Genomic DNA, 13,298 nt, shown 5'->3' on the forward strand with positions numbered 1-13,298 from the left:
CTCAAAAAAAAAAAAAAAAAAAAAAAAGTTGTCTCATGCCACACAGCTAACAAACAGCAGTGCTTAATTCATCCCCAAGACTGTTTACCACCAAAGACTGTATGACCCCTCAGTGCAGCCCCCACTTAACTAATGCAGTAAAGAACTGCCACCACTAGGTGCCATTATAGGGTATTGACTTTCAAAGATTTTTGACCGTGACCCACAGTTATACTTTGTGTTACATACATGCACATACATTCTTACATCCACATGATAGAAACAAAATTCTCACAAACAGTTCTTGTATTGACTGTGAGACAATAGAAGATGACTGACATTTTCTATTTTTTAATGCTAGTTGTAACTCACTAAATTGCTATAATGACCCATTGGTAGGTCTTTACCTGTATTTTGAAAGCCCTGTTCTAAGTGTCCTCTTTAGACATCTTGCAGTCTGCCATCAATTACAAAAAGTGCGTTTGTTGAATGTTACTGACAGTCACATGGATCAATTACTACAGGTCATCTTAATAATGTATTCCAAATTTGGTTTTGTTTTCTCACCTCTAGTTCTTGAGTACACTAATGGGATCTTTATCTTCAGAAAAGCTAACATAAAACACAATGCCTTATCACTAACAAATCAAATTAGATATAATTTAAGCAGGTGTATGTGAGCAGGAAAAAAAACACATTAGAACCACCTGACTGTAGATATGATCTATGATTTTGAGAGCATTCAGTTTTGTTCTCAAGATCAGTGACATAATCTTTACATTGTTATTTTTAAGGTATGTGCCGTTTTGTAATAGCAATACAATGCAGGTATGTATACTTCATTGTAAATAACCATTCTGGCCAAAAAAAGGCTTTCAATGACTTTGGACAAGTAAATGATTCCTGGTACAATCATACTTCTTTGGTATTTATGAAAAAGAAGATGTTTTAACCCCTGAGCACCCAATTCCTGGTGCTCCATTTAAGTATTTAAGATATTTCTAATAGGGTTGAATCTTGTGAATAGCTAGTGAAATACTAACATGGAAGGCAAGTTTTATGAGCATTACTAAATTGAACACAAATTATCTGTTGCATAGACTACAAAGAGCTATAGATAAAAAGTACAGCAAAATGATTTCACTAAATCAATATTTTATTCAGTGTCAAAGCATCTTAACTGAGTTGTATAAGTAATTTTGTCTGTAATTTTAGAAGTAACACTTGTAGAAAATATCAATTTTATTATCAGTTGTGCTACTAGAAATAATATTGAAGGAGTTAATTCTGAATTAATTTATTCATTTATGCAGTTATTTATATCCACTTAGGTACAAAACTTTTGTAAGAAAGATAACACTTTTATTGCATTATAATTTCATATTTTACAGGAGTCATAATGCAAACTCATAAGCATAAATATATACATGATGCTACCAAATGGCAATGTAACTACTAAGAGATTTAAAACATAAAACTAGAATTTAACAAGCAAAATACTTAATATGGCTTTTAATGGAAAATAACTGTTTAGAAATGATTTGTTATTGCCCCATTCTAGTCATTCCCCATCAAGTGAACATAAAATTATGATCTCCATTTAAAATGGTACATGTTATCTAAGCCAAAGTTATACATTTTGTAGCATGTATGTAGTATGATTTGTGGACTTCCTTAAATATACATACATATATACATATATACAGATATACAGTACACAGTTCTGTTTTAATACCCCTGAACATCTTGATTAAAACTATTACAATTTTTTCTATTATAAAACTACTTGAAAAGTTGGCATAACTTCTTGGTATCGAAGTTCAATCCTACAGAATTAAAAAAAAAAAAAAAGCAACAAAATGTTGGTTATAAATACATTCTTTACAAAAAAAATTGAATAGTGGTCCCGCACTCATAACTTATATTACAGTGAAAACATTTTATCCATTTAAAGGTATTTATATCTTGTTGTCCTTGGTTTCTGTGTGAAACAGAGGAAGTTAATAGTGAGAATATTGTAGGCAGGCCTATTTGTTAGGTTTGTCTAGGTGTTCATTTTTGTGTAAGTTCCAATTCTCTTCTTTTGAGTTGTTGTTGATTTCTATTTGCCTTGTATTACTGCTGCTGCTGCTTCTTTTGGTGTTCTGGGAACACAGGGTGACTTTACTTCTAGGAACAGGAAGAAAAGATTTAACTCTTGAAACACCCAACTCAGTCTTTGATTTACTGTTGCTGCATTCAGTAGTTTGATGGCTGCTGAGAGGACTGACCTCCTGTAAGAGACGAGAAACCACACAAGTTTATCACATTTGCCATTGTCACCAACTTCTCCTGTTATGAGCCCTACCCCTGCCTCCTCTTTGAGCAAATGCGCAGGAGTTTCTAAAACTATAGGTTCTCATGAAAAATCAAAAGAAAATGGAGAGGAGAAGCTGAGTAATTAATTTCCTATAGATTTACTGCATGATTTTCATTAGTCCCCGTCTGGTGTTACAAAATTCCTAAATATAGGAGTCAGTGAATCAAGTGCGAAGGCATCGCTCTCCTTACCAGCAGAAACTTCACAAAATTACAGGCATGAGGAAATCACCAAATTGGAGTAGTCCAATTTGTAGGTAGCTCTGCAGACTGTCACCTTGGGTAAGTTACCTAACTTTTCTGCCTTCTACTTTCATGTCCTAAAAGTGACCTATTACTCAATAATCAAATAATCTGGGGGCATAGAGCAGAAAACATAAGAGAAACATCCCTTCCCTAGCAGAGCCTACATTCATCTATGATTAGGTTGCTCAAGATCTTCCATACTTGGAAGCTGCATGTATCTCCTTTCTCTAGTGTTTCAGAACTCCTGTGATTACCTGGTCAATGTCTCTTTTTGCCCATGAAGAATCTGAAAGCTGGATAGGTAAGATGATTTGCCCACAGTGAACGGAGTGGTGAAGCTGGGACAAGACCTCAGGTCTCCCAACTTCCACTCAAGGTGTTTTCCCCTATATTGCATCAAATTCTGCAAACTAACAAACATGATATGACTCCTACTAAGTGAGCTACTCTGAAAGCCTCTGAAGGAGCTGACCTTAATAACTTCCCCTCTTCACAGGTAATAATGCAGCCAACAGCAATATAACCATTAAAAGATTTAAAACAAAACTAAAATTTAACAGGAAAAATCTGACTTCACCTGGCAGTTGCATTCTCCTGGGTATCGTCTTACATGATATTGGAATCACCTGGGGGAGCTTTAACAGTCATTGGCTGGGCCCTATTACCAGAGATTCATATTTAATAGTTCTGGGGTGTGGCATGGACATAGGATTTTAAAAAATCTTCTCTAATATGTGGCCAAAATTAAGAACCCCTAGCTTAACTCCTCAATATCCTTTTCCTCCACTGACCAATTAAATCAGGGGTCCCCAACCCACAGGCTGTGGACCAGTCCATGGCCTGTTAAGAACTGGGCAGCACAGCAGGAGGCGAGCGGGGGCAAGCCAGCATTACCACCTGAGCTCTGCCTCCTGCCAGATCAGCAGCATTGGATTCTCATAGGAGTGCACACCCTCTTGTGAATTGTGCAAGTGAGGGATCTAGGTTGCCCAGTCCTTGCGAGAATCTAATGCCTGATGATGTGAGGTGGAACAGTTTCATCCGGAAATCATACCTTTTACCCAGGTCCGTGGAAAAATTGTCTTCTAAGAAACCAGTCCCTGGGGCCAAAATGGCTGGGGACTGCTGTCCTAAATGGTAGTATTTTTCTTAGCCCTCTATAAGTCACACATTGGTGATCTTTCCCTTCAGAGTATTTCAATCTCTAATTAAATACTTCCCAAAATTCTTTCTTTAGCCCTCATTTATCTCCTGCATTTCCACCCCACTAATTCACCTATATGTCTAGTCACACTTGAAATTCTTTCTAAAACTGTATTTATTGCATTTCCTCAATACTACTCATTTCTAAAGCCTTTTCGCTTGGCGGCTCATTACTGGTTAAGACTGCTCTCCCAGTGAATTTAACAGGAAACCCTCAGTTATCTTTAGCAGCTGCCTCTCTCTCTCATCAACCTAATCCAATGTCACCCACAAAATGGGCAGAGAATTATGGCTGTATCGGTGCAAATAGGAAGGTAAAGTCCTCACTAACTGCACAGAACAAGTCCCATGTCACTAAAGTTCTTTTATAAAGTTTGGCTCCAATCCCCTTTAAATCCCGTTTTTCCTTTATTTCCCTATTAAAGTCCTAATTCTTTAAGGCCCAACACAACATGTCCATTAAACCACCCCTAAATCACTGAAGTGAAATCTCTTGGTGTCAGATTTCTAGACTCAGCTAATCATAAATGGAACAGCAATGTAACTCTAATATACACTTGGCTAGAGGTTTGGGAAAATATAAACACACTAAAACATCAAATGTGTAATGGAGAATAAAGAGGGGACAAATCCGGGGTCCAGATCACCTGCCTTTGCAGGGAAAGGAAAGAGAAGTCTAGACTGCAAGAAGCTAGCTTAGAAAGGCAAGAGCTTCCTGACATAACAAAAAAGAGATGGGATCGGTTTTAACTACGTCCAAGGAAGGCTGGAAAAAAGCTGAGCTACATCTGGTGAGGGGACACATCCTAGTCCATCCTTGTCACCTCCATGTGTAGTTGATGGTATGTGAAGGGTGAACCTGCTTAGTATGTTCTGCTTTTGTTTTGTAAGGATGCTTATGCTGTCAAGTTACCAGAAAGAAAATGAGAAGCTATATTGCTTGTCATGAGTTGGATGGTGATGGAGCCACAACTGTAAAAACAGTGCAGGTACCATGATCCAATCTCATTTCTCCTAACAAGAAATTACTGTTAAGTTTGCAAAATGGAACTTAGTCATGGGCCAATTACAACTTGTAATTTGGTCTAACACACCAGCAAATTCAACACATACATAGTATTCAGAAAACATGAACTATGGCATTATAATAAGGATAACAGCTAGTTGCTATACAGAATCCGGTGGTGAGGGGAGTTGTTTAATTTTGCCATTATCATCAAATCCACAGAGTTAATGCCATGGCCCAGAGGAAGGAAAGGAGACATACACTGTGTGCTAGTCTGTTTCTGTACCTGCAGCATGATGGTGAGGGGAGTGTACCTTCATGGTCTGAGGCAGGAAATGTCCACATGAAATGAAGTACCACAGTGTGGTTTGGTCAGTCCCTGGAAGTGTGAGGCTAGGATGGAAGGAGGTAGGATGAGAACATGGAGAATCACGAGGGCTTAGTGTGAGCCATAGCAATTCAAGGCCAGGAGTGCAAGAATAGAGCAAGTGGCCGATGCACAGCGTCCTGACTGAAAAGTACTCCTGACACCCTAGAAGTCAAGCCTAGGGAGGCAGCGGAGTTTAGGAACAGAAGAGTTATGAGTGTTTAATGCTTCCTGGGCCAAAACCCCCAAAGTATCTGTATTAAATGTATAACGTTGACTATCCATGTTGCTGTGCATGTTAAACTCAAAGAGAAACTAATTCATATAGAAAGGCACTGACCTAAAGTAAGTTTTATTTAGCCTTAAAGAATTGGTAAATCAGAGCAATTCATTCAGTGAAACTCATTCAACACACAGCATCTACTAGAAGCTAAGAAGATGCTATAATTCCTCTAGGTGGGAAAGTAGGGGGCAGGAGGAAAAGAAAAACATGTAGGGAAGGTGGCACTGGGGGTGAGTCTTTAAAGAGGCACAGGACTGTGACAGGTGAAGAGAGAGGGTTCTGTGGGGAGGAGTACAGAGGGGAGTAGTAAATTACATGTAAAAAAGGAACGTGTAGAAAACAAGATACATGAAGGCATCATGTATCAATCCCTCTAAAGATACATTTGGAAAAAAAGAAATGGGTGGAAAATGAAGATGACTGATCAGGGCTATGTTTTAGAGTAGTGGGTCTCAACCCTGGCTGCATGTAAGAATCACCAAGGAGCTTTAAAAAACCCACTGTCCGGGCTTCCCCTCAGACCAGAGGTTGGGAGGGGGGAAAACAAACCTCAAGTGGATTTCATGCAACCAAAGATGTGAACTTGTCCTTTCGGAGGATTAGTTTGGATTTACATAAAAGGAAAACATTTATTAGCATTTGTTCTTCCTGTTGATTTAAATATGCATATTTGTTTTTAATTTAGAAGGCCGGCTAAATTAGTAAACCCAATTACGCTCCCTTACTGTTAGAGTAGTGAGGAGTTATATTGTGGCAAATAATAAAGATAAGTTACTCATTTTTGTTTTCCAACAGATAATGATGGTTGCATGGCCCCTCTCCAATGGAGGCATTGCCAGCCTTCTGGCCATGAAGGAGAAAATGATTTCAACTAACCCAGGGAGCTCTTACCTCTAAATGGAGATACTTCCTGATAACAGAAGAAACTGGGCATCTAACCCAGAAATACCAGCTCAGTAGGAGAAAAGGCATGAGCCAGCCAAGGTTTCAGAAGGCTGCCAACAGTAAGTACCACTTTGCCCTCTGCTGGCAGTTTCTGAGAAAAACATCTTCTAGCTCTTAGGGGTGTCTTCAGTGGGCAAAGGGAGAGAAGACTAGGAGGCAGTGGTCCTGATCCCCACATCAAATTGCACATTTAAACAATAACATAGGTTTTTTTTGGGGGGGGGGTATAAGAGCCCATATAGTGTAAAAGGACTCGTTTTAAAAAAGATCTTTTAAAGCTGCCTAGATCTTTGACTTTCAGTACTACTTTATTTGTGGACAGTACCTTACTGTAGCAATTCAATACGGTCACGTGACAGAAGTAGTGGTATGACCATGTTTTTCCATTAGACATTTGTCTACCAGCCAACAATATTTTTACACAAGAAAGTGATCTGGGCTTATGGGGAAGGTGGCTCACTGTTCTCTTGCTAAGATCCTTCCACTGACCATGTTCCACAAGGAATCCTAAATTCTTGGGTCCTAGAGACCGGCCTCCAGTCAAGCACAGCTCAGGGCAAGCCATAAATACAGGAGGAAGGAGTTGAGGCTTTAAAGATGGCAAAGGAATGGGCCCTGGACAAAGTGTTTTCCAACCAGAATGCTCAGTGCTGACTCCAGGTCACCTCCTTAGGCCATCCTCCAAATTTTGCTGGGCTTCTAAATTGTTCCCAATTGAACAAAAAAAGGCAGACATTATGCTAGCGTGGGCGTGAAAGCCATGCTTTTCTTCACAGGACATCATGTTTAATATTTTGTATTAGAGCCCCAGCCGTGCAAATTCCCACTCCCATACCTGCTCCCCCAATGCATGCAGCTCACACAGTTCCACATGGAATAGCCAGGACCAAAACCTAATGAAGCAGTGAGGGAGCAGGGCTGTGGGGCCCAGTGCTGCTAGGTGATCAGATAAGGCTTAATAACTTAATAGTCTTACCATGCTTACTTTATAATCCTGCTCTCTGCGCCCCACCCTCCCACCCACACACAGGTCTTTGTAAGCCACCTTGGGAGTAGATGAGAACAGGATATGAATGGCAATCAATCAACATGGTTTGGTGAACAAACCATCTATTACAAAGTGCTTCTGTGAAGTCTGCATCCTCACAACATTACTAATGAGTGAGACGTTTCCTATTGTTTCTGCTCACCCAGGAATACCATGCTGTGCCAGCTCTTGCCATTTATTAACCAACTGATAATGGTGCAGTGTTGTAGTCATGGAATCTATTTCAAAAGGTTAAGGAAGTCTACTGGAATCCTGGTTCTTCTGGTTGCCATTCAGATTTGTTTTTAAAGTATCATTGAAATGTAATGCATGTTATAGAAATTTTTTTGCAATGTATAAGACCTTTATGTTATCACTCAGTGCTTTGCTTTGTTATAATTAACTCTAATTTTCTAAAATACAGGAAATCTTAAGAACCACCAAGACGACAATTTTGTTACCATAGTACCCCCCTCACCCACAATTTTGTTTTCTGCGATTTCAGTTACCTGTGGTCTGGAAATACACAATTCATAAATTTGCAGGCCATTCTAAGTAGCATGATGAAATCTTGCACCATCCTACTGTGTTCTGCCCAGGATGTGAATCAACTTACCCATTCTGTCTACATTACCCACCCACTGGCCGCTTAGTAGCCCTCTAGGTTGTCGGACTGAAGGAATATAGTGTATATAAACTTTGGTTGGGGTTCAGGCATCACCTGATGAGGCAGAACTACTGTATTTCTAGTTTTGTCATGTACAAATGAAAAAAAAATGGAGATATCAACAGACACCCAAAATTTTGGAATCAAAGAGAAGGGAAAAAAGTAATGCTTTTCTATGTCATTTTTTCCCCAAGATACTCTATAAACACTCTTTCTAATCTTGATAAACTGATGAACAATTTTACCTTTATCCTACTTCTCAGTTCTTAGCTTTGGTTTAAAAAAAAACTCTGATTCACACTGAAAGATGATTTGTGAAGTCAATTCCATAGCAATCATCCTTTGCTCACTTTGGGGGGAAAGGGACACTTACCTTTTGTGACACTGGCATTCTCAGATTATTAATAGTTGCTGAAAGTACAGGGTTGTTTCCAGAACTATCAAACATCCTTAAATCATCCCTGGAATCAGCAATCTGGAAAATACAGAATTTACCCAGTCATGTCTCCACAGTCACACTGTGCATACTCAAGGCACAGCTAAATGGTGGAGAAACCACAGCAGAAGTGTTACTCTTCTCCTCCTCCCTGCCCCTCAAAACCTGAACTGTTCACATGAAAGACTTGAAGTCTTCATGTAAAACTGACAGCAAATGCATGAGAAACATCCTCTAAGGAAAAAGAATCCATTTAAAAAGTCAAGTCATTTTGCAAGTAAAGAAAGGATATAAAATTTGCAAGATTTTAATCATTACCTTTTCCAGTGGATATATATTTTGTTTCCAACACAGTTAAATAAGATAGTGAATTCTACTTTGTTGTGGATATCATGACGATTCAAATAAAACACAGTTGAGTGTTTCAGGGGAAGCTGAAAAAGTTACAGCCACTCAAAAGGCATCCATCAAGGCAGCTCTGTGAAACCTGCTGCACATACCAGAGTGCCAAAACAGGTTGAACTTGATGCTGTCCATGTTTTCTTTGAGATTTCAGGTCACTGAGATGTCAGGTCACTGGTTTCCATATTTGGCCTCAAATTTCACAGCTTAAAGATTATGATGATATGCATTATACAAGCTAATTCTTTTTCTCATTTGCAAAGAAAGTTGTTGCTTGGTCTATAACATAAGTCTGCTGTGATGCTTGTTATAATTTTCTTACTGATAGATGACTGATACGCCAAAGTTAGGAATGTAGAAAGGAAAAAGATCTGAGGAAACTCAAATTTAGGCTTATATAAAAAGCTGCCCAGGCTGGGTGCAGAGGCTCATGCCCATAATCCTAGTACTTTGGGAGGCTGAGGCGGGCAGATCACCTGAGGTGAGGAGTTCAAGACCAGCCTGGTCAACATGGTGAAACCCCGTCTCTACTAAAAAATCCAAAAATTAGCCAGGAGTTGTGGTGGGTGACTGTAATCCCAGCTACTCGGGAGGCTGAGGCAGGGAGAACTGCTTGAACCTGGGAGGCGGAGCTTGCAGTGAGCCAAGATCCCACCACTGCACTCCAGCCTGGGCGACAAGAGCAAAACTCCGTCTCTCCCCGCCCCCCCCCCAAAAAAAAAAGCTGCCCAAATGAATTGATGTGACTCGTACTAATGCAATTAACACACAATTTTAACTTCAGGTCTTGGAGGAGTTTGGAAAAGCAGGCTTCACAAAGTAGAGCTCCTTTATTGTATAAATGATATTTCGGAAGAAACGGCCTTTCTAAGCAAGGTGAGGGATGGTTTGATTTGGAGCATTAACCATGCTATTCAATAAGGAATTTCTTTTAGGGAATTGTGGTCCCCCAAAAGTCTCCCAGCTATTGAGTAGAGCCATTCAATGGCCCCCAATTGTACTGCTCACCTTGCTGATATCAGACTCAGACTTGCTGGAGCACATGCTCTGAAGTTCCTTGACAAGATCTGCTTCGTCATCGGAACCCAGAGAGAGTCTCTGATCCAAATTCAACGTCAGTGACAGATCATTCTCTAAAGACCTAACGCAAAGTTCAGAAAAACGTTTTTCAAAGTGAGAACAATTCCCAATTTGGAAATCTAGACACTGTACCTTTTTTGGGATTTGGTGTGGGGTAGGGAAAATGTTTTTAATATCCTTTGAAGTATTTCATAAATGTCATTTAATGCAACAACCCACTCCCATATCCTGAGAGACTGGAATACTAAGGTAAGAAATTTCTACAGGATTTTGATAACTCCTACTCAAATTCTTGAGAGGATAAAATTTTGTTTCACAAAGAACTTCACTTTGATGTACAATATTCAGGCTCCCTCCTATTGCCGTTTCTTCTGTCTCCCAGGCCAGATAGGATGCTAAACACTGGCATAGGGGACAGTGTGATAAAATGGGACACAAACACGAATTTCAAACTTGGCTCTATTGCTAGCTAGCAATATGATCATGCACCAGGTTTTCTCAGCACCTCAGTTCCTGAGTTCCCTTTTCTATAAATAACCCTTATGTGTACATCCTAAGGTTGCTGGAAAAATGATACAGGCTGTTGCATGTCATGGATCTAGCTGTGGTCCTGCCAGAAAAGAGCATGCCATGCAGTTTCCTTCATCTCCCTTCTCTCTCTTCACCCTCCCCTCTTCTCTAATGCGGCAAACCAGCGGACATGATCCTAAATGTTACCTGCCAAGGGACAGGGCACACAAACTGCCTAAACATTTCTATTCTATAATTGTACAAATCATCCTTTATACCTTGATATGTGCAAGCTGAAATAGTCAATTTCTTAGGAACAACATAAGAAATTATCACTGTAAATATATAGCACTTAAAAATCACGCCTGTAATCCCAGCACTTTGGGAGATCTAGGCGGATGGATCACAAGGTCAGGAGTTCGAGAGCAGGCAGGACAAGATGGTGAAACTCCATCTCTACTAAAAATACAAAAATTAGCCAGGCACGGCGGCAGGCCCCTGTTAATCTCAGCCACACAGAAGGAGAATCACTTGAACCTGGAGGTGGAGGTTGCTGTAAACCGAGATCATGCCACTGCACTCTATCTAGCCTGGGCAAGAGAGCAAGATTCTGTCTCCAAAAAAAAAAAAAAAAAAAAAAAAAAAGTCATGCTGTTTCTGTAAATCTGTGGAAAAGTCATCTAATGACTGTCTAAAAGTTCACAAATGTATAAACACAATTTGATCAAATGAAACCTATAATATTTCTAACCTTATTCAACAAACTACAAGCAAAATAGTCTTTATATTGCATTATATTAATCTTAAGGAACAGTTTAGATGTCATCCAAAGACACCATTCATTAGATTTCAGTTTAATATCAGCATTTGAATGACATACATTATTTTAAAAGCACATTAACAGCATAATATTCATACAAATAATTGAGAACATGGAACATTTAAAATAGTAATTGAAGTTACTTGATTTATCTTTGTTTGCTGTGAGTTAAATTTGAAAGGGGAACTTACTTTCGTTTCGACAGATTCCTGTTATAATTCAGCTGTGATATAGTCTTATTTTTTATACCTGTTAAAAAAGAGAACCATTTTCAATAGATCATTGTCCCTATGCCTCTTGAACTCCATATTTAAAAGAAACAGACTGTGGACTTTGCAGCACTTTCACACTGTTCTTGGATTAGTATCTACCATTTGAGATTTTCCCCAGAACAGAGGCTTTGGGCATAGCCTCCTGCACAGGCATTGTGGGAAAGTCAAGGAATAGCCAACTCCCTCGAGTACATTTTGGTGGAACTTGGTACTACTAACACTACCTGAAGCTCAAGTCAAGAATCCTGAATTTCGCTTTTATAGATGGCCCTTCTCTCTAGTCAAGTCCCTAGTTCCTCAGGCCCTTGTTCTCGAAGGACCAAAGAAGATTTAATACCTGCCTTTGGATGATGGTAATCACCCTTTCTCTACCTTTGTGTGCATTCTAACACTACTATGTAATCAAGAATAGTTTTTGATATGTGGCATTAGCCATGCACTTGTAGAAATTTAACTTTTAACAACTTTTGCATTATAGAGAAAAGTTGAAAATGTGAACAGGGTACAAAAAGTCATGGAATTTAAAAAATGCTGAAAATCATATCAATGTTTTTTAAACTGCAGATTATGACATAGTTAAAAAAAAAAGGAAAATAGCCTGTATTGATTATCAGTTATACAAACATACAAATGCAGAGGTTTGTGTGTACAGGTCATGGTATAAAATGTATTTCTCACTATGGGTTATGGTTAAAGTTTGAGAAACACTCTTATAAACCATTTTAGACTCAATATTATGAATGCATTAAAACAGTTGCTTTTGAGTGAATTCTAAAAATATAATATTGCCAACACAAATTTTCTCTAAAGAATGTTTTTGAAAAGTAAATATATCCTCATTAAAAGAAGATCAAAGAAAATCACTGTCAAGTTTCTTTACTCATACTTTTGTCATTATCATCCAAAGCACTGACTAGTGGCTTCTACTAATCACTACATAGCGCACAGCCTTGGGCTCTGCCTTAAAGGCCTGGGATCTGACAACAGGCCTTTCTGTTTTAGATCAGAAAAGAAATGGTCTATCAAATTTTATGAGCTTCCATAGTGATCTGCATGCAAAGGGATTCCTGTGTTGGGTTTTTTTTTTTTTTTTTTAAACAAAAACCAAGGTCACTGGAACCATGGTAATAATCATATATACAATGGAATTATTAGAAAAATTTACCATTATAAAAATAACGAGAGGCATGTCAGTCATGGTTTCTAACCCAACTACTGACTCATGAATTATATACTTTGTAAAATTAACTTTTAGAAACTTCCTTGAAGTCTGTGTAAACTCTTGTAGCGTAGTTTTATTCTGTCAAAGAAGTTCATGCTTTAAAGAATATAACATTTGATATCAAATAGTTCTAAAACAAATTACTAAAAATACAAATAATTTCAAATCTATTCATCGTTTTTTACATTTAACATAATATAGTTTTCTGAGCCAGCCTCTTTCATGATACTGCTTTAAATTCATATTCATTTTGTTGATTGTCCACTCTAAAGCATATACAAACACTTATTAGCTCAAAAAGTTGGTCTTAAACATTATAGAGATTCTAATAAACTTAGAAATGACACAGTGAAAAGCCTCAATGGGTGTCCAGTTATCTAAGTACCCACAGATCATTGCATGTCTAACAAGATTAGGGTGGCATGGACTACAGAAAATAGCACTGGGCTTGCAAGAAACAATTATAGAACCACAT

General features: G+C 38.6%; 1 protein-coding gene across 2 annotated transcripts in view; it reads right to left on the reverse strand.

Moving 5' to 3' along the window:
• Window positions 1-1,117: 1,117 nt before the first annotated feature.
• CTTNBP2 (cortactin binding protein 2) overlaps window positions 1,118-13,298 on the reverse strand; it is a 162,170-nt gene continuing 149,989 nt past the window's right edge. Inside the window, exons 20-23 of one of the 2 annotated variants that reach the window (XM_028844929.2) lie at window positions 11,521-11,578; window positions 9,928-10,060; window positions 8,455-8,556; window positions 1,118-2,252 (exon numbers count right to left, since the gene is read on the reverse strand). In XM_028844929.2, the coding sequence (XP_028700762.2) occupies window positions 2,007-2,252; window positions 8,455-8,556; window positions 9,928-10,060; window positions 11,521-11,578 (539 nt within the window). In that variant the 3' untranslated portion in view covers window positions 1,118-2,006. 2 annotated transcript variants of the gene reach the window in all.

Source organism: Macaca mulatta, chromosome 3 (assembly GCF_049350105.2).
Source record: "Macaca mulatta isolate MMU2019108-1 chromosome 3, T2T-MMU8v2.0, whole genome shotgun sequence".
In the NCBI taxonomy this organism is placed as follows: domain Eukaryota; kingdom Metazoa; phylum Chordata; class Mammalia; order Primates; family Cercopithecidae; genus Macaca; species Macaca mulatta.